The 21,300-nt window shown below is 49.8% G+C and overlaps 1 protein-coding gene across 2 annotated transcripts; it reads left to right on the top strand.

Annotated features, from left to right (window-relative positions):
• The first annotated feature begins 361 nt into the window (after positions 1-361).
• Positions 362-11,227, top strand: LOC135817080 (uncharacterized). 2 transcript variants are annotated; one of them, XM_065330193.1, is made up of 7 exons: positions 362-1,064; positions 3,265-3,579; positions 4,140-4,421; positions 4,872-5,224; positions 5,527-5,688; positions 6,360-6,418; positions 10,915-11,227. In XM_065330193.1, exons 1-4 carry the CDS (start codon positions 863-865, stop codon positions 5,120-5,122), a joined length of 1,050 nt encoding a protein of 349 aa, XP_065186265.1. In that variant the 5' UTR covers positions 362-862; the 3' UTR covers positions 5,123-5,224; positions 5,527-5,688; positions 6,360-6,418; positions 10,915-11,227. The 2 variants fall into 2 exon arrangements, with proteins under 2 accessions (XP_065186265.1, XP_065186266.1); XM_065330194.1 differs by lacking the exon at positions 6,360-6,418 and having other exon boundaries at positions 10,915-11,226.
• The last annotated feature ends 10,073 nt before the right edge of the window (positions 11,228-21,300 follow it).

The following is a 21,300-nucleotide window of genomic DNA, read 5'->3' as shown; positions in this document are numbered from 1 at the left end:
GAACGCTGCCGGTGTTTCGCATCTGTCTGATGGGCGGCTGGGCAACGAAGTCTTTGTGAGAGAGGTACACGAAGAGATGGGTCTCGTGGTTGCCTTCTCGGACGGCAGTCGTATTTTCAGAACTTGCTACCCAAACCGCTAAAAGCACGGAAGATTTACACCCCCCCCCCCATGGTGCGTTTGTATTTTGTAAGGTGATTAGCGGCTATCGTTGTGATCACGATAGACAAGTCCGATCGCGGTCATTCTGGGAACCTGTGCCAAGACTCAACTGTGAGCAGCTAGGCTCTCAACAGTGTGTAGTACAAGTATTACATTAGAGCTGGCGCATAAACACAGCGCATCAGACTACTACATTGTGGCAAGGCCGACCAGGTCCGCTGGGATCCTTGTCCCTGGCGGAGGTGTCGATTCTTTCAGTGAACTCAGGAGACCCTGTCTGCTGGTCGTCTGTCAAACACGACATTCCGGCGGTTCTGCAGTAATTCCCTTCTTCTCGATCAGTCACGTGCAGTCGAATGCTGTTGTAGCTTCTTCTGTGCATGGTCATGTAGTCGTATTGGTCTCGCTTATCTGCTGGACATATGCAGTAGTCTGGGTACCAACAGCACGTTGTTTTGTTCCCCCGCTGCACCTGCTCCGTTGTCCGAAACAGATAGACCAATGCTAAACCTATGCGGCCCAGCGTCTGTTCATAAGATGGCTCAGTTAGAGCGGGAAGCAGTCGCTTTCGGAGACTTGGATCAAACATTTTCTCTTTGAATTGAAGACGAGCTTTTTTTGTTGAACTAGAAGGTCTCTGGTGCAGTGGTAGAACGCCAAAGTTGGACTAGGATTTGGAAGAGAGCGAGTCAAGCTAGCGATGTGTGAGCAAGGGACAATGTTCAGTCATAGGCGATGGAGTCATGGCTTCCGGAGTTTCCGTTCTGAACTTCTAGATTTTGTTGTTTCGCTACTACTGCTCCTGTTATGTTTATCCGCACACAATGGATGTTCGGCGAGTCCGATTCAAATCGAGAACACAGATTGGCAGAGCCATGACCTCTACAGCCGCAGAGTACATGGTAAGTGTGATTGTTGTGTATCGTGTCGAAAGAGATTCTCTAGCGTGTTGCTGCGTAGTGCGCTCAGATTGTTGACGACCTCATAATAATGGATGGTGAAACTCTTGGTCAAGATTTTTTGGTGTCGAATTTTCACGTAAACAGAGGACTCGCTTCTGAGGTGTATCTTTTGTTGTGTTGTTTTCGAGGCAGTTGTTTTCACCATGCTGCCTGCATGGTATTTGGCGAATGCTCGTGTTTTTTCACATCGAATGTTCGAAGTGGCGGGTAGCGGCGTGAACTGTAATGGATCCGTGGCACGTGCGCTGGCGGTCTCTGATTGGTTTGCGGCATATGGCCAGGACACATTCGTGCAAGGTGCCCAGCTCACCGGACGAGGAGGAGAAATTCTCCCCTGCGAAGCTTCGCCTATCTGCAGGCCGTCCCTGTGGCGTTTTGTGAGACCTTGATGCTGCCATTGCGGCCCGTGGAAAACACGTGTGTGGATCCTCTAGACGATGAACATACCATCGTGGGACTGAGGTATGGTGTTCCGTCGTAGCTCTACACAGGGGCAGGTTGCAGCTCCTTTTGGCGTACATGTCGATGAATCGTGGCCTCTGCTGAATAGACTTGAGCTGAGCTGCGCGAAGGCCGAGCCTTATCAGACCGACGTGATCCAACTTTGTTTGGTCGGCCGCACATACTGTCAAAGAAAACTCGTCGGGACATCAGTATTTGTTGCTGCTCGCCATGTTTGGGCCAGTGCGTAGGCAATGCGTTCGGACGAATATGCTCCCACAGATACTTGTAGAAGTAGCCGAGAGTGCGCCTATTCTAGTACGTGTACCTTATACAAGCCATTTGCCAGTACGGACTGGTTCATTGTCTATCGTCGTCCACAGCATGTACTGCAAAGGACAAACAGGAAGCTAGCCTCATACACTCTCATTCGAATGCATTGCACAGCAGTGGACAACGTTCCAAATCAAGATGCCAGGGCTCGAAACTCAAATAATTATACTGAGTAATTTTTGTTTCATGTGACACAGGCCACACATCAAGAAAGATTGTATCAGTGTTAGAGAAGAAGTCACCTGGGACTAGTGTGACGGGCCAGGTGCATCAATACCAAAACAACGGGCGGGAAGAATGCTATATTCTTGCTCTCCACATAAACATTCACATACTCCCTAGATACGTGCTGAAGGAGTTCGGTCAAGTTCACGTGGAGAACTCCCATCTTCTGACTAGCAGACATTGGTGGTCCGAAGATCCCATGAGATACAATGTAAAGTTCCCAGGCACACACCTATCTACAAGTTAGCAACATGACATTGTGTACAGTAACCATCTCCCTCAGGAAACTCTGCACAGGTGGCCCATGTGGCTGCGTGTGTGTGGCAACTAAGCCACTGTGTGGTCAACCCCAATCTAATACTGCTCATTCTGAACTTAACCTGAATTGACGGGTACATCAACTCTGCTATACCGATTAGTCAGTGTCCGTCCATGTTCCAGACAATGAAGCTACATGTACAGCTGTAGCTAATGAAATCAAACCCTTGAATTTGCACTGAGCTGCCGCAGTGGATCATGGGCTACATTTCCTTCTCCACGGCTGATGTCCTAGAGGACAGTGCTTCTCAGCGAAACCCGATGGCGTGGGTCAAGTTTGTGCCTTGCACCATTTGGCAGCCCGCTGTTCGCAGGTGCAGGGCTGTGAAACGCCCGGCATATCCTTGAGTGACTTGACCGGATTTCATTGAGCAGCAATGGTGTGTATGAGTTGGTTCCGAACAGGCTTGTGCGACCCTTACCGAACTTGTCCGGTCTACCACACGTTGTTAGTCGGCAGTTCGTCACTTCTTTACTGGTGGCTTTGCTACTGATTTCTCGGGGCTGGTGACATTCCTACGGATGCAGGAAACTCGGCCGCCAGCCGAGGCTCACACGAACCGAGATTTTTGCTACTTGTAGTGATTGAACTGTTATAGGATATGTTGGTGGAAGGAGGTGAATTTACCGTTAATTTAGTAAGGATTACTGCTGGCTGCATCCGCCACAATGTGGGTGGATACTGTGCAGTGAATGACTCGAACTGAAAAGGAGATGTCGGTGTGGTAACTGGGAAAAATGAGGTCTCGTCAGTGAGCAGAAGGAACCGTATTTCAGACTTGAACAAAAACTTCTTTTTTATGGTGTATGCATGCTCTCACAGACAACTGCCCGGATCAGCCCAGCTACTGTCCGCCACGTCAAGCAAATGTCACAGTGCACAGGATCAACGAGACAGCGGTGCGATTAACGTGGATATACGTGCCCGGAGCCAGTCCACTGCAGATCGGAGTTGTCGCTAACATTGAACTAAGACTCACAAGCATATACGAAGGTGCCATAGACATCGCCATACCAGCTTCCCGTACTGCGTACACGGTTACATCTCTCATACCGGGTGTCAACTATCGCCTGCAAACATCTACATTCAATAGCAATGGAGAAACCATCAGTGAAGACATACAGCTTGAATCTCCAGGTGAGGAAATGGCAAAGATTCTTCCTCTGCCCGTTTCTCTGGCTGGTCACCAATCTTTGTGGTCTGTCTGCATATTACTCTCTTTCTATGCATCTCTCTCTCTCTATTTCTCTCTCTCTCTCTCTCTCTTTCTCTCTCTCTCTCTCTCTCTCTCTCTCTCTCTCTCTCTCTCTCTCTCTCTCTCTCTCTCTCTCTCTCTCTCTCTCTCTCTCTCTCTCTCTCTCTCTCTCTCTCTCTCTCTCTCTCTCTCTCTCTCTGTGTCTCTCTGTGTCTCTCTGTCTCTCTCTGTCTCTCTCTCTCTCTCTCTCTCTCTCTCTCTCTCTCTCTCTCTCTCTCTCTCTCTCTCTCTCTCTATCTCTCTCTCTCTCTCTCTCTCTCCTCTCTCTCTCTCTCTCTCTCTCTCTCTCTCTCTCTCTCTCTCTCTCTCTCTCTCTCTCTCTCTCTCTCTCTCTCTCTCTCTCTCTCTATCGCTCGCTCTCTCACTGTCCTCCTCACTAGCATCCCTGTCAAGCACAGGTGGGATTAACCAATACTTCTCCTCCTTCTTCTAACATCTACAGAATACTTGGAGTCTGAATGTGTCAGAATGACAGCTGGTCAGGAGTGTGTTGCATCCGGTGGTAATGCCCTGTTCAAATGTTCAGCAAGAGGAGGTCCACTCTTGGGTGTAGAGTGGCCAGCAGTGCCCAGTGCAGTCATCCGCCAGCAGCCAGTTACAGGTGGTCAGAACCTGTATATCGACATACGCAACGTTAGCATTGCCGATAATGGTCGTACGTACTGTTTGACATCGACAACTCCAAACAAACGACAGCGAGCATGCTTCACGCTGTGTGTAAGAGGTGAGAAATGTTGACCATGGCCTTTTGTGTAGAATTATGAAAACCGGATTTTCAATCCTACCTTCAGTAAATCTCAACATGTCCATTGAATTCTTCTTGTTCTAAAGCGGATCACGAAAGACAGAGAAAAGGGAGTTGTCCTTTTGGCCAAGTGAACGTAGTCAGAATAGGTTCCCTGCATCACAATATACAAAGTTTCAGATCCAAAAGCAATGTTTGAATTTGAAACCATGGTTCAGTGCTAGGTTGAATTTAGCCCAATCCAGTTTTTGAAACCTCCATAGTCAATCTTCTTCTGAGTGCACATAACAGCACGACGTCTTAGTTTGCTACGATCATCTTGCCAGAGTATGTCGAGATGTTTCTCCAAGAAGACATGCAATGAAGCAGATTCGTAAGTCCTCTTGCACTAGACTATCTGTACCACTATTTTATGATTGCCCGATACAGAACGCATTCAGATCAGCTGCCGGAAAACCAGACCCTGCGCTCGTCGCCATGACTACCACCAATCGCTGACACTCAGCTGCACAGTGAGCGGACAACCTACACCCAATGTCACGTGGCGTTTCAACGGGCGCGTGATCACCAGCAGAGAGTCACGTGGCAATGAGTGGCACCTGCTGAACACAAGACCGGGACGTCTAACACAGCTGGACGGCGAGTTCGCACCGCAATCTCCGTCGTTCAGCACCGCCTGAGGACGGAGTTGACGCATCATGACTATCACACAGGAACAGTGCTAGTGTCTGCAAACAATGGATTTGAAAAAGCCAAGGTCGTACAGGACATCATCATCACGTGTAAGCTATTAGGGAATTATCAATATGCCATTTCTAGTCCTTGACTCTCTGTTAGTTTTACGTAATAGCTTATACCGGCAATAACTCTACACTAAGGAAGATGATGCACAGTTTGCACTGGTCTGTTTCGATCATTGTTTTTCACTATCCGTCTCTGCTGTGCAAACTGTGCATGAAGGCAAAATGGCCACAGCATACAAACAGGCTCTCCCTGATTCTGGATTTTACGAATGAGGAATCCAGTCGTTCTCCTGGTGGACATCGCAAATTTATTGCTCACTACATTATCTCAATGTGCACAGGGAACCCAAGTGAGGTGGTCCAGGTGGTGAAGATGACGCCTACAATAGAACTGGATGACCCGTTCCACATCCGTTGCAAGAGCTTCATAGGCCTGTCGGATCAGCACTTTTCCTGGTATTTCACACCGGCTGGATCGAAAACCAAGACGAGAATTAATCCCGGTAAGACAGCAACTGTGTATCTCAGAATCCCCTACGCATGCAACCGTAAGCCTGCATCAAGACAACACGTGCTGTCATGACAACACGTGATGTCATGGTGACACTGTACCCCATGGACAGATTGTACGCCCCTTCAGTTTCATTCCCGGTTCCAATCTCTAGCTTCAGTGTAGTTAAACAGAAGTGTGTTCTCCATTGCATCAGCAGCAGCCTCAATTCAGACACCTTCAGTCAGGGATCCAGTCCAAAGTCCAATGTGTCTGTAACTCTGAGTAATTTGTCTTGTAACGGGGGGGGGGGGGGGGGGGGGGGCACGAGGGTTCAGTATCAGGCAAGTGTTTATAATATTCAACCACCCGAATTGTCAGAGACATGGGTACAGGGTATTCCCCTTGGCCATGTGACTGACCACATACACACTGGGTGTACATGACGTATGTATGGTAGTCTGTTTAACTGTCCCGAGTCGTTTAGAACTTCGTTATGCTGTGCTTTACATGGGTGACAAGTAGACATACCTTTTAGTGCATCATGTAGACTGTGACAATGTGTATTGATGATGAGGTTGGATTGCCTAGCTGGTGAAGACCTGGACTGAGGATAGTTAAAGGACAGATTAGTAACATGACTTTAAAGTCACGTGATTCCCTGTTTTCTGTTTATTTCAACAGGTGCATTTCGTACGTATCAGATTTTCACTTGTTTCTTGAAACTGGAGTTTTTCTTTACGGTAAGCGGTGCCAACGCGTGTCTTGCACACTTGTCACGGTCAATCTCATTCATGCACCACATTCTCGGTGATATCTGTGCATCATATTGGACTCGCTCTCACTGGTAATGCTCCACCTGGTGAAAATTGCTGCAATGAGCTGCAGGTTCCGCTGTGGATGCACCGGAAGAAATGAATTACCAGTTTCAAATCGACGCACACTGAAAGTTGCCTGTAGAGAATCGCAATAAACAGAACCAGCTGAGTGGACATACAAAGGCTTTATTGAGTTTTGTCACGCATAAACAGAACCAGCTGAGTGGACATACAAAGGCTTTATTGAGTTTTGTCACGCATAAACAGAACCAGCTGAGTGGACATACGAAGGCTTTATTGAGTTTTGTCACGAATAAACAGAACCAGCTGAGTGGACATACAAAGGCTTTATTGAGTTTTGTCACGAACAAATGTGAGAGAAAGTGGTGATGACTAAAGGGGGAACTATGATGGAAATATATGTAGGACTCAGTATAGAGTCCATGCACTATATGATGTCCAGCACCCTATATAGAGTCCATTGGTCCAAAATCCACTATACAGAGTCCAGGAGTCCACTCAGTTTTGATCAGCTTCATCCTGCCGCGCAATCCCCTATAAGGAGTACACTTTTTCTACAAGTCCCCTATTCACGGTCCAGGAGTCCAGTTTATCCAGTCACGCCGTCCTGTGTGTTGTGCCCGAAAGAGAAAACACCTTTTCAGTTTTGCTTGCCTCATGGCAGCGCATTCCTTTCTTCACTTCAGCCATGGCTGCCAGTTCTGCTGTGCAGTGAGTTGCTGACAGTAATCTGTCTCGAGGTAACCAAGGAGGATAAGGAGACGTTCAAAATCAAATCCGGAAAGCGTCTTGTGGTTCTCTGAAGACGTTTCATCCGTGCGCGGGATGAAAGCAGAAATTTCAGAACGAGAAAAGTTCAGCACAGTTCAAATCTGACGAGTCAGGTACACTGACACTCTCTTTCGTTCGACGCCACAAGGATCCCCTGTTTGGCTGGCCATTGCTGCCAGGAAGGCGTTTGAACGGTTTCATCAGAGCGAGGGATGAAAGCAGAAAGCGGAGAACGAGAAAAGTTCAGCACATTTCCAATCTGACGAGTCAGATACACTGACACTCTCTTTCGTTCGACGCCACAAGGATACCCTGTTTGACTGGACAAGAGCTGCCTGTACCACCGTGTCAAAAGGCTGTCCAACTACATGGCAGGACGATGACTGGGGTAAGGAAGCTTTTACTCGTTTCGATTGGTCTGCTGTTCTGTCGTTATGCTTGAATTTTTTTCCATTTTCAAGGATCGTATCGCGTTTTTGTTTGATGTTGCTTGAATGAATGCCATAAAAGTAATCAACCACTTCGTAATAGTCCTCAAGGACTGCAAGGACTTTGCATCAATCGTATACGATCGTCTAGCTATCATCAATTATTATTTTATTTCGTGAGAAAATTATTTTTATCTCTGTGATAATTATGTGAACTCCACGACACTCTACTACTAGGCTTTAGTATGATGTCAAATACAATGGGATCCACAAACGCAGTGCCAGTGTACCGTAGTAGTAGTAGGAGGATTTCTTGTATGCCGATGACAAGAAAAAGCTTCTCAAGCTAATACATGTACAGTCGTCCTTCTCTAATCCGGCACTTGTTTATCCGGAACCCTTGCCAACCGGCGCACTTTCTGATGAAACCGATTTTTTTCGTTCAGTTCCTACATCTTAATCCGGCACTTGAATTCCGCCTCCGGCAGTGACTTTTTGAAACGAATCGCTCAAACTGCACGTAGTTTGATTTCATAATCTGGCAGTCATAAATCGCGTACCGTACAGGTGCACTCCTTGCCAGGCCAGGCTAGGCCAGTCTGGTCAATGTTGTCCAGGAGACAACGGCAGTCAACCATACTTTCTTATTTTAGCAAGGAGTAGTGTCCTGCCAATTTTCAGGTGTGTGTGTGTGTGTGTGTGTGTGTGTGTGCGTGTGTGTGTGCAAGAGTACATGTGAACATGTTCTCTGTTTTACTTTATCACTTTATCACTGTGTATATTCCCGGAGAACAATTGAGAATATAAAGCCGTGCACCAAATACTTGGGTCGACACGGAAAAACCCTGCGTTTTGACATACATATGATACATGCATGCAATTGGGTAGGGCCGGGTCAGGGGGCAGGATTTCTTAATCCAGCACCCTCGTTAATCCAGCAGAAAACGCCGTAGCAAAAGGTGCCGGATTAGAGAGGGACGACTGTACTCGTATTCCATGAAGTATCCGTTTTGATATCACAAACATGACATTGTGTCAGTGAAACTACCTCGTGACAACAAATCATTGCATTTCCATCTTGGGGAGGACTGACTGACTGCAACGCTGTACAGATTGTTTAAATCATCTCATTTCAATTTAGTTGCAGTGAAGTGAAACACTGTGTACACTACATGTATGGTGGTGTGTCTGTGCGTCTTGAGTGTGCACAAACAATCTTATTCCTCGTATTACTAATAGATTATTGTCCCCACCGTCACCTGTTCACAGGTCTTTGTGTGGATGGATTTTCATTGAGCATCACATTCGTTGAGAACTTGGTAGTTGTGTGCTCCCATGCATCATTACGGTAATAAGCGTATCCTTGTGCTATCTATTTGTTGCAGGTGTGCTGATCTTCAGAAGCTTGCAGAACTGAGTGCTGCTGAACATTTGCATGGCCATGAGCAATGGTGAAGCTTGCTATTGCACTCTTAGCATGTGCTAGTATTATGCTGACTACTGCACTATGTTATTCTCTTACACTACTACATGTATGTAAACGTGCGTGCATCCGCCCACGTATGCATTCGTTTCGTATAATTATTTGTTATCCCTCTTGACTTTACGTGTAAATGGGTGGACGTTTGCATGGCTGTTGGAGTTGCGTGTGTATTGTGTCTCTACTCTTTTCTTGGTGTTTTCTTGGCGTTGTATAAGTTGTGTGTGTGTGTGTGTGTGTGTGTGTGTGTGTGTGTGTGTGTGTGTGTGTGTGTGTGTGTGTGTGTGTGTGTGTGTGTGCTGGCCCAACCTGCACGCATGCGCGAGTCACGTGGGCACGCGCCCTTCAAAATCCTGTACAATGTCTCTTTCATGTCATTGCTGTTTGGACTTTCGAGCGTGCAACTTGCGGAACAGGTGTTCCCAAAACAATTTCCTTCCCACCCTCCCACCCACTAGCTCAACTCATCGATATGAGCTAGAATAACGGAGCTGGAAGGACTCGAACTGTTTGCTTGATTTCTCAGGATGTACGAAAACAGGAATACACCACATGCTGTACAAGAACAGTGAGTCAGTCAACTTTGACATTAATCCTTGCCATGATATAATATGTACAATGTACATGTGTAGGTGCTCTTGTCCATCAATACCACAACGATTGAGGAACCAAAAAAAGTATCGAAAAAAGTTTCATTCCGGCCGACCGAGTCTCCTTTTTGAGGGGTTGCCGACCGGAAACAAGCATATTTTTTGTTTTGGCCTAATTTGCAGCGTCTGCGAAGAGACCACTTGATTTGAGGATGGTGTTTGTAGGGTTTTTCATGTAATAGAGAGGTTCTGCAAAACGAAAATGTGTACGAACTTTCGCTCTACGTCACGAAGTGAGAAACTTCGCACGAACTTTCGCAACTTTGGACGCGAAACTTGCAGGGAACGCGAAATGAACTTTCGTAGGAAGTTTCGTGAGATTGGGTCATGTCGTACGTGCACTTGGCGCGTGCAAACTACGAAAATGTGCAGAACACAAAGTTCTTGCGAAAATTCGTACACACTTTCGCAAGGCCTGTCGCGAAACTTCGTTCGAACTTTCGTTGTGCAGAACCTCTCTAATGAAGTGGATGCAGTGGCGCCTCAATACTTATTTTTATCTTGAGAAGTGAATGATGTAAAGGATTAAAATATTCACTGCTTACAGCAGATCCTATGTCTAATTTCAAACTCTGGATAGGGGATGCTTATATGGCTGGACTTTATACAGGGAGTGTTGTCCACATAAAGACTCCTTATAGTTGATTTCAAAGTTTGGACTCCATACAGTTTATTTTGGACCAATGGACTCTATATAGGGGTGAAGCCAATTGGCTGGACTCTATACAGGGAGTGATGTCCATCTAAACTTTGAGCTCACAGTTGATTCCAAGTTTGGACTCTGTACAGTGGATTTTGGACCAATGGACTCTATATAGGGGTTGGACATCATATAGGGGCTGGACGCTCTACTGAGTCCAACATATAATGTGAAGAACAATAAGAAGAACGTTAAAAATTGCCTGGAACTAGCTTTCGCACAACGCTCATCAGTAAGCATTGTTGTACTGATCAACACATGTGTGCGTATGTGTGCGCGTGTGTTTGCATGTGGGTATATGTGTACATGTACGTGTGTGTGTGTACGTGTGTGTATGTGTGTGTATGTATGTGTGTGTGTCCGTGTTACAGGAAATGTTCTTACTTAGTCATGTGACTTTGTTGCTGCGTGATGACATGAACGACCCAGAGTTTGTTGCCAGCATAGTCGCTATGGTCTTGGCTATTGTCGTTACCATCGTTGTCTACTTAGCGGTAAGCACACAAATGCCCCAATGTCCCGTGCTACTGCATTTTGTGTGTATATATGCAAGAAAGTCTACAGATACTGGAACCTGCCGTTGGACGGCCTTTTTATCCTCTGTTTAAAAAATTATCCCTTTCAAGACTTGGATTTGATCAGCATTGATAAATTGAACTTCTGATCAGTGGTAACACCGGGATTTTCAGGACCTGAACAATACACGCATCAATTGCACGTTTCGCTCGCAGAGGGTGAGGCCATTGACATGAGCTGGCAACCCTGTTTCTGCATGCATGTGAATGTTCTTGTAGATAACGCCTCTTTCCTGGGCAAAATACGGTAGTTATCGTAGTGATGCGGTTCTACCATCGTCTGTACCATACAGTGTTAGTTTTGTTGCTGTAACTTACTGTACATGTGTGTGTGTGTGTGTGTGTGTGTGTGTGTGTGTGTGTGTGTGTGTGTGTGTGTGTGTGTGTGTGTGTGTGTGTGTGTGTGTGTGTGTGTGTGTGTGTGTGTGTGTGTGTGTGTGTGTGTGTGTGTGTGTGTGTGTGTGTGTGTGTGTGTGTGTGTGTGTGTGTGTGTGTGTGTGTGTGTGTGTGTGTGTGTGTGTGTGTGTGTGTGTGTGTGTGTGTGTGTGTGTGTGTGTGTGTGTGTGTGTGTGTGTCTTGCTCTTGAGCAGGACGGTTTGAATTTTTTGAGCTCTTCCGTATCTGGTCTTCTTTACCGTTTCATAGCTGGGCTTTGCCCAGCGGGGCAGCTCTGGGCCCTCCAGAGTTGTCCTAAGGCTTAGTTCTGCACTAGGCAGGTTCATCGGGGAGTGGGTTCACGGCACAGTCGCCAGGACAAATTATTTTTGATATTGTCACGGCTGTGTCGTCCACTCTCCGCCATTCGCAGTGGGTTGGCGACCCCTCGGATGTGTATCTCTTTAGCTACGACGCGACCCGAGTCATGTGTCGGGGGCAGAAGCGGAGAGACGAAGACGAAGAATATCCGCTTTGCGACGTGGAACGTCCGAACGCTTGTCAATGCTGACGGCTCTGTCGAGACTGCCGCTCGTCGGGGGCGCGTGAGCGAGGATAGAAAGATAAATTTAGTAGTCCGCGAGGCCGAGCGCTTGGGTCTGGAGGCAATTGGACTGCAGGAGACGAAATGGTTCGGCGCTGCGTCGTACTCTGTTGGTGATGCGTTGGTTATATCGTCGGGTCGACCTCTGCCGACTGAGAATTTCACTCGTGGAGAAGGAGTCGCCGTCTTGTTGAGGCGGCGTGCCAGAGCGGCGTTTGAGCGCGGAGGCTCGCAGCAGAGTGCTGTCTCGTCCAGACTTATGACATGTAAGTTGAAGTTTCCTCTGTGTACTGGCACCCAGCGGCAGTGCCCTGCTGAGAGAGCCTCTGTGTGGGTACATCTGGTTGTTTGTTATGCACCCACGTTCCGGGCCAGTCGATCAGTGAAGGACGCATTCTATACAGATTTGCAGCAGACTGTCATGGCTGTTCCTCTCTCAGATCATTTGATCGTCCTTGGGGACTTCAATGCACGTGTGGGTTCTGCTGTTGAGCCTCAGTCTTCTGGTTTGTGGCGGGATGTCCATGGAGGCTTTGGCATTGGTGAGCGCAATGATGCTGGGATGGAGTTGTTGGATTTCTCGTTACGCAATAACCTGACCATCTGCAACACCCATTTCCGGAAGAGGATGATACATCTGGCTACGTGGCGGCACCCGAGATCCCAACGTTGGCATTGTATTGATTATGTACTTGTCCGTGTAAGTCAGATGCAGTATGTTGTGGATACCCATGTGATTCGCGGTGCAGAGTGCAGTACTGACCACAATCTCTTGTGTATGACGTATTGCCTGCCAGGGAGGATTGTGCCCGGCCGAAATCAGAATCAAAAGCGCAGGAACCGGCGGTTTGCGGTTCAGGAGCTGCTGACTGTGCCAGGTATGACTGACGAGAGGCGGGAGTTAGTCGAGTGCACCCGAGCGGAGTATGGCCACTGTTTGTCTGGTGGCTTGGAGAACTTTGATGCTGGCGGACTCATCGAGGAGCAGTGGTCCTGTATTAAGAAGGCTATAACGTCATCAGCTAAGGCGGCAATCGGGCATGAGAGGCGTAGCAGTCCTGACTGGTTTGTCCAGAGTGCGGCCACATTGGAGCCTATTCTGAAGGCCCGGAATGATTTGTATCGGAAATGTCACTCTGGTTCCCGGGCGGATTTGGTTGCCTACAGGGAGGCCCGTGGTGGGGCCCGTGCGGCTGTTCGTTCCGCAAAGGAGAGTTGGCTCAGTAAACAAGCTGACATCGTGGAGGCTGAGCGGTTTAATACCAAGAGTGCCTGGGCTGCCATTCGGGCGATTCAGCGATGCTTTGGGGGCATCACACCCATGAAGGTGCAATCCATCCAGGACACCGATGGCATTGTATGCACGTCGTTGGAGGCCATCTCGTCCAGGTGGTATGAACACTTTTCAAACGTCCTTAATATCAGGAGCCTCTATGACTTGGACGTTTTCGGTACGCTGGAGGTCAGGCCCATCGACGAGGAGCTCGCCATCCCTCCATCTCCTGAGGAAGTTGGTCGAGCTATACGTGCAATGGCTCATGGCAAGGCAGCTGGCGCATCGGGGATCCTGCCCGAACTTGTGAAGTATGGCTCCTGTGAGCTGCATGAATGTTTGCTGGCCTTGCTTTTGACTGTCTGGTCCACAGGTGGTGTTCCTCAGGAGTGGCGGAATGCCCAGCTGGTGCCAATCCCAAAGCGTGGAGATCTATCGCTCTGTGACAATTGGCGTGGGATCTCTCTTTTGGAGGTGGTGGGCAAGATGGCTGGTCGCTTGATACAGAACCGCCTTCAATCCAGGGCCGAGCATCTCCTCCCGGAGTCTCGGTGCGGATTTCGACCCAACCGTGGCTGTGCTGATGCTGTGTTTACTGTCCGGCAACTGGTGGAAAAGGCATACGAGCATCGTACAAAAATATTTTGTATCTTCGTGGACTTGAGAAAGGCATATGATTCTGTGCCTAGGGCTGCACTGTATCGTGCTCTTTCTGTCCTTGGTATTCCTCCGACTCTCCTCAAGGTCATTGAGTCATTTCATGATGGCATGGTGGCGGAGGTGCGTGTGCCTGGAGGTGTCACGGATGAAATTCGTGTGGAGAACGGCCTGAGGCAGGGGTGTGTAATGGCCCCAATCCTCTTTAACCTCTATCTGGCTCTGGTGGTGGAACGTTGGCGGTCTGTTCTCGCTGATCGTGACCCAGACATTGGCATCCAATTTCACTATCGCTTGGATGGCCAGTTATTCAACCCAGCACGACGAACCCGTACCTATCAGCAGACCGCTGTTGTTGATGTTGAGTATGCGGACGATGCAAACTTTGTAGTTGGTTCGCGGGAGCATGCTGTGTTGGCCTTGACGGCGTTCCAGGATGTTTCTGCTGAATTTGGCCTCACTGTGAGTATACCCAAGACCAAGTTTATGGTGGCTGGTGTTGGTGTTACTTCAGTTGACACTGCTGGCATTCCGCTTCATGGACAGGTGGTGGAAAATGTTTCCTCCTTCGTTTATCTGGGTTCTGTCATCACTCCGGATGCGCGTTCTGCGGGAGACGTTTCGAGGCGTTTGTCACTCGCCTCGCGTGCCTTTGGATCGCTTCAGGATGTGTTTGCTAATCGTGATCTTTCACTCCATGTGAAGCGCCGATTGTATAACGCCTGTGTGATGACAGTGCTACTGTATGCTTCGGAGTGCTGGTGCCCTTTGCAGGGTGACCTCCGGCGCCTCGATAGTTTCCACCACCAATGCATCCGTAGCATCTTGTGTGTTTCGCGAACACAACAGCGGGAGGAACGCATCACCAATGAGCAGCTCCGAGAGATGTGGGGTGATACATCGCTATTGTCCTCCCGGCTTCGGAAGCGGAGGCTTGAATGGCTTGGCCATGTGGCCCGCATGTCGGATGTTCGTGTGCCCAAGCAGCTGTTGTTTGGCTTCCTACCGTCGCCTCGGCCTGCGTGTGGTCCCCGTCGTCGCTGGAGGGATGTGATTTCGGCTGATCTTCGGCACATCGGCATTGAACATCTAGCTTGGTATGGGATTGCTCAGGATCGATCTGCCTGGCGGGTGTCTGCCGTTGGGCCGAGCCTCGGCGGTCCTTCCCATGACCAATCTCAACGGGTGGACTGTCTTATCTGCCACCGTTCGTTTCGTCGGCCAGGTGACAAAGCAAGACACAAGTGTAGCGCAGAACGAAGTCTCCCCATCCAGGGACAGCGTGGTGCTGTGCAGTGTGGTACATGCAGGAGGTGGTTTCACTCTCGTGGTGGCTTGCGTGTACATCATTGTTTGCCCCTGGAACCATCGGAAGCGTCCGCGCCGGCATCACCTATTCCGCTCAACGTCCCAGCTTCTCTCTTGTGTGTGACATGCAGTCGGCAGTTCAAGTCAGTGCCTGGTTTCAGACGTCACAAGTGCGACCGTGGCCATCGAGCAACCAAGTCTGATAGAGCGTCGTATGGTGTTCGCTGTTCTCGCTGCAGCCGTCAGTTCCGTCGACAGAGTGACCTGAGTCGTCATCTCCGTTTCTGCTCCTGACAATGACTCTGGCTCCTTTCGGAGTGGTGTGGCCCTTGTGGCAACCAAGCTACAGTAGTAGTAGTAGTAGTGTGTGTGTGTGTGTGTGTGTGTGTTTTGTGCTCCTTGGGAGCAGGTTACACTTTCTAAGCTCCGTGTTCTTGGCTTTCTCCCAAGTTTTCTGCCTGCCCAGGGCGACTCTGGCGTAGCCAGAGTCGACCCTGGAGCACCCTCGCACACTGCCAACGTAGTGCTGCATGATTGGAGCGCGGAATCGCGATGTAGCTTGCAGGACAATTTACTTTGATATTGTCACTGCTGCGTCGGCCGTGGTCCACCACTCGCAGTGGAGTAGCTGTCCCTCGAGTGCTGTGAAGAATACAAGCTCGAAGAATGCAGTGGTGGGAATTGCGGATTGGCTGGTGGAGTGCTGGAACAACTCGTTGTTTTCAGTGGAGTGGACGAGCGAGTGCGGAGAGGAAGGTCCCAATGGCGGAATGGTGGGAATTGAAACTTCAATCTTTCGTCGTCATGAGTGCACTGGTCAAGCGTTGTGGAAGTCTGTCGGATTTGTGAGGCCTTGCCCTGCCGCTTACATCGTCAACGTGGAAGAACTGCTAGTGGAGTCCTGGTGGGATTTCGGATGCCCACACTCCTTTTGCTTGGTGGATTCTTTCGTGGACAGTGTTTTTTCGTGACGTGAAATTTTGAATTTTTTTCCTTCCTGTTCATTTTCAGTCGTTGTCACTGTAGCTGTCAGGTTGTTGTTACAGTACAGCAGTCGTCCGTTCTGCTCCATTGTTTCATCTGTTTTGCCAGTTCTGCTAGCTGATTCTATTTATTTGCAACTGCCCCTCATAGTGCTCATGCTTGGGTGGAGGGCGGCGTGACCCGTTTAGGGTAGCTGTATCATAGTAGTAGTAGTAGTAGTGTGTGTGTGTGTGTGTGTGTGTGTGTGTGTGTGTGTGTGTGTGTGTGTGTGTGTGTGTGTGTGTGTGTGTGTGTGTGTGTGTGTGTGTGTGTGTGTGTGTGTGTGTGTGTGTGTGTGTGTGTGTGTGTGTGTGTGTGTGTGTGTGTGTGTGTGTGTGTGTGTGTGTGTGTGTGTGTGTGTGTGTGTGTGTGTGTGTGTGTGTGTGTGTGTGTGTGTGTGTGTGTGTGTGTGTGTGTGTGTGTGTGTGTGTGTGTGTGTGTGTGTGTGTGTGTGTGTGTGTGTGTGTGTGTGTGTGTGTGTGTGTGTGTGTGTGTGTGTGTGTGTGTGTGTGTGTGTGTGTGTGTGTGTGTGTGTGTGTGTGTGTGTGTGTGTGTGTGTGTGTGTGTGTGTGTGTGTGTGTGTGTGTGTGTGTGTGTGTGTGTGTGTGTGTGTGTGTGTGTGTGTGTGTGTGTGTGTGTGTGTGTGTGTGTGTGTGTGTGTGTGTGTGTGTGTGTGTGTGTGTGTGTGTGTGTGTGTGTGTGTGTGTGGGTGGGTGGGTGGGTGGGTGGGTGGGTGGGTGGGTGGGTGGGTGGGTGGGTGGGTGGGTGGGTGGGTGGGTGGGTGGGTGGGTGGGTGGGTGGGTGGGTGGGTGGGTGGGTGGGTGGGTGGGTGGGTGGGTGGGTGGGTGGGTGGGTGGGTGGGTGGGTGGGTGGGTGGGTGGGTGGGTGGGTGGGTGGGTGGGTGGGTGGGTGTGTGTGTGTGTGTGTGTGTGTGTATTGCAGTTGGTGAGGGTAGTTGGTAGTTTTTGAGCTCTCGAATTTTGGAAGTTTTCTCAAGAATTCCCCACTCTGGGGCGGCTCTGGCCTTGTCCAGGGTCGTCCCAGGTTAGTTCAGGACCTGTTGAAGTAGATAGGGTCGCGGACTAAGATTCTTGAGGACCAGGGCTTCGCATGATGTTGCCACCTCAAGTTTCTCCGCGCGCCCTTCGTTCGGTGAGGAGTTGCAACCCCCGAACGTCCGCGACTGCACGAGATGAGCAGGTTCGAAACAGTACAGGACGTAGACGTTATTTGTCAGTGGGCACCTGGAATGTCCGGTCACTTGTAGAAAGCTCAGGCCCAATTGAAACTGCATCTGTAACAGGAAAAGTCGTGGAGGATAAGAAAATCGAACGGGTCGTCGCGGAACTCTCGCGTCTGGCTGTGGATATTGCAGGACTTCAGGAGACACATTGGTTTGGTGAACAATCGTATCGTGTTGGTGGCTCTACTATTCTTACATCGGGTCGTCCTGTTCCTTCGGAGGACTCCAGTCGTCGACGAGGAGAAGGTGTTGCTGTCGTTTTGAATTTGAATTCAACGAACGCTTGGAAAGCAGGAGGCTGTGTCTGGAGAGCGTACAGCTCTCGCCTTGTCACCGTACGATTGAAGTCCAAAGTCCAGCGTGCTGTACACTGGTACACTGTTATTGTGGCGTACGCTCCGACTTTCGCCAGCACTCGATCGGAGAAGGAGCACTTTTACGACTTCGTGCAGCGAGCGATTGACGACGTCCCTCGTGGTGACAGATACGTTCTACTCGGAGACTTCAACGCGCGAGTTGGCACTCGTGGCAGCCATGCTGAGCAGTCTAGGGATGAGTGGTGCACTGTGCGTGGCCCTCATGGCTTTGGGGAGATGAACTCCTCTGGAAAGGAACTATTAGATTTCCTGGCAATGAACAATGCTACAATCTGTAACACCTGGCACAACAAGAGACAAAATCTCAAACCAACCTGGCAACATCCTAAGTCACAGAAATGGCATTGCATTGACTACATCATCACTGGCCAGTGTGATAGGATGCTGTGCATGGATTCTCAGATCATCCCAAGTGCAGAGTGTGGCATTGACCATCAACTGCTTTGTGCACGCTTCCTTCTTGGCACGTATCACCACTCTGTCAACCCGCAAGCTGTGCGTGTGCAACGTAGCAAGGGTCGCTTCAACACGTCCAAGTTATTTCTTTCTGCCGATGCAAACAACAACCCTGATGATGGCGCCACCCCGTTGTCTGCTGATCAAGACGCGGTGTCCACTCTCGTATCAACACATTGGCGCCCGCATGATCCAATAGATGAAAAGTGGAACGTCCTCCGCGATGCTGTTGTCACTGCCGGAACGGACACTCTTGGTCAACGCAAGCGTAAACAACCTGATTGGTATGTGGACAGTGGCCCGACTATTGAACCTCTGTTACAGGAACGGAATCGGCTGCACGCGCTCTGGCTTCAACATCAACGTCCTAGGGATCACACTGCTTTCAAACAGGCTCGCAGTCAAGCGCGTGCCGGAGTGCGGAAGGCGAAACGTGACTGGATATCATCCAAAGCAGAGCTCGCCAATGCACAAAGATTCTCAGGACGAACTGTGTGGAAATGTGTTCGTGCACTACAAACAGTCGAACAAGGCCCGACCCGCATCACAACTGCTGCGATCAACGACGAGAATGGAAATCCATGTGCATCTGCCGAAGACCAGGGCAAACGTTGGGGCCGTCATTTCTCTGGTGTTCTGAATGTGCAAAGTACGTTCAATTCCAGTATTCTTGACTGTGTTCCACAAATGCCGTGTCTGGATAGTTTGGTTGCGCCGCCTGATCTGTTGGAGTTACAGCAGGCAATCACGCAATGTCGAAGTGGCAAAGCTGCAGGTCAGTCAGGAATCCTGCCGGAGATGCTCAAAGCCTGTCCTCCGGAGATGCTCAAAGCCTGTCCAGATCTGTTTACTGACCACCTACTGGAGCTTCTCCATTCAGTCTGGGACAGTGGCAGTGTTCCTGGCGACTGGGTCAACGCGCAGCTGGTGCCTATCCCCAAGAAAGGTAACCTTGCAGAATGTGACAACTGGCGAGGCATAGCTCTCCTCGACGTTATTGGTAAAGTGGTTGCTCGCGTCGTCCAGAGCCGACTTGCTGATAAACTAGACGATGTGCTACCAGACTCTCAATGCGGCTTCCGCACAGGACGTGGGTGTGCTGACATGATCTTTGCGGCAAGGCAACTAATCGAAAAGAGCTACGAGCATGAGCAGAAGTGTTTCTTCATCTTCATTGACCTGAAGAAAGCCTATGACTCAGTTCCGTGAGAGTGTCTGTGGTTAGTACTGCGAAAAGCTGGCGTCCCCGAGAAGCTGATCGCTGTTATCCGTGCATTCCATGACGGCATGACCGCAACTCTCCGTCTGTCGAATGTTGAAGCTGACCCCATCCCTGTGACGAACGGCTTGCGGCAGGGATGTTGCATGGCCCCTGTCCTATTCAACATCTTCATGTGGGCAGTGATGCATTGTTGGCGCCAGCACGTGCAGCCTATCCCTGGTGTAGGCGCAAAGGTCTTCTTCGAGCCAGATGGGAAGCTACTCCACCACCGTAGCCGCCGTGATAGATCCCTGGAGCTGACAGAGTGTCAGTTTGCTGATGATTCCGCTCTTGTGGCCGCGACACGCCAGGCCGCAGTTTCAGCCTTGGAGGTACTTGTGGATGTATGCAGCGATTTTGGCCTCACCGTCAGTGCCACCAAAACCAAGTTCATGGTCTCTGGCCCCAACATCTCTAACAACGATCTAGAGCCGCTCGCGATTCGAACTATGGAGATTGCCCATGTGTCGTCTTTTCGTTACCTTGGATCCAACATACACAGCAACGGCCGATGTCGTGATGATGTCACATCCTGGATTGCACAAGCTGCCAAAGCGTTTGGCGCTCTGAAGAAATCGATATTCCACGATGTAACACTGACAATATCCATCAAACGGTCAGTGTACAATGCTTGTGTGCTGTCGACTCTGCTCTATGGGTCCGAATGCTGGGTACCGCTACAGGCTGATGTTCATGCGTTGTCTGTCTTTCATCTCCGTTGTGTCCGCACCATTCTGGGCATCAGTCGTCAAGATGTATGGAATGACAGGATAACTAATGTTGAAGTTCTGGAGCGCTGGGGAGATACCTTGGACATGGAGTGTCGTCTCAGCAGACGTCGCCTTGAGTGGCTTAGTCATGTGGCAAGGATGGAGGATGAGCGCATCTCGAAGGCTCTACTGTTCGGTTTGTTTCCAAACAAGAGACCTGCCCATGGTCCGCGGAAAAGGTGGCGAGACTGTGTTCGGAGTGACGTCAAACCACTTGACGACTGGTATGAAGTGGCCACCTCTTCTCGCTCCAAATGGCGCCAGGCTTACCGTTGTCTGCCAGACAAGCAGAACAGACCTCGACCATCACCGGTTGTGTGCCAAACTTGTCACCGCTCCTTCAGTCGTGTAAGTGACAGGAAGCGACACAAGTGTACAGCTACGCGTGCCTTACCCGTAAGCCAACAGCCAGGAAGCTGTCACTGCGATCAGTGCGACAGATGGTTCCGGAGCAAGGGTGGATTTGCCCCACACAAGTGCTCGCCAGCAACATCACCAGCAGAGGCATCTTCTGACACACTTGAGTCACCGGTTACAAACAATGTATCCTGCGAACGCTGCAGCTTCCACTGCGCCCGCTGCAGCCGCTGTGTGCTATCGCGCCAAGGCATGAAACGTCACAAGTGCAGCCGTGGCTCGGCCAGAGCAACCAACACAGACCGTAGCTCCTTCTGCATCGTTTGCAATTGTGGTCGGCGTTTCAGTAGACCACAGGACCTATCCCGTCATCGCCCCTACTGTTCCGAACCTGCTCAACCCCCCATGGGGTCCGCATAGCCAGAATATGGCAGCGCGTCCAAGGTCCAAGGTCCAAGGTGTGTGTGTGTGTGTGTGT

This window comes from Sycon ciliatum, chromosome 5 (genome assembly GCF_964019385.1).
Source record: "Sycon ciliatum chromosome 5, ocSycCili1.1, whole genome shotgun sequence".
NCBI classification, from domain to species: domain Eukaryota; kingdom Metazoa; phylum Porifera; class Calcarea; order Leucosolenida; family Sycettidae; genus Sycon; species Sycon ciliatum.
Note: the sequence above shows the minus strand (reverse complement) of the source record. Positions and strands in the feature narration are given on the sequence as shown.

Excerpts from the sequence above, each read along its gene's own strand:
- LOC135817080 (XM_065330193.1), top strand. The coding sequence starts at position 863 with ATGTGTGAGCAAGGGACAATGTTCAGTCATAGGCGATGGAGTCATGGC. Across the intron at positions 1,065-3,264 it reads CTACAGCCGCAGAGTACATG|ACAACTGCCCGGATCAGCCC; the intron begins GTAAGTGTGATT and ends ATGCTCTCACAG. Across the intron at positions 4,422-4,871 it reads CTTCACGCTGTGTGTAAGAG|AACGCATTCAGATCAGCTGC; the intron begins GTGAGAAATGTT and ends TGCCCGATACAG.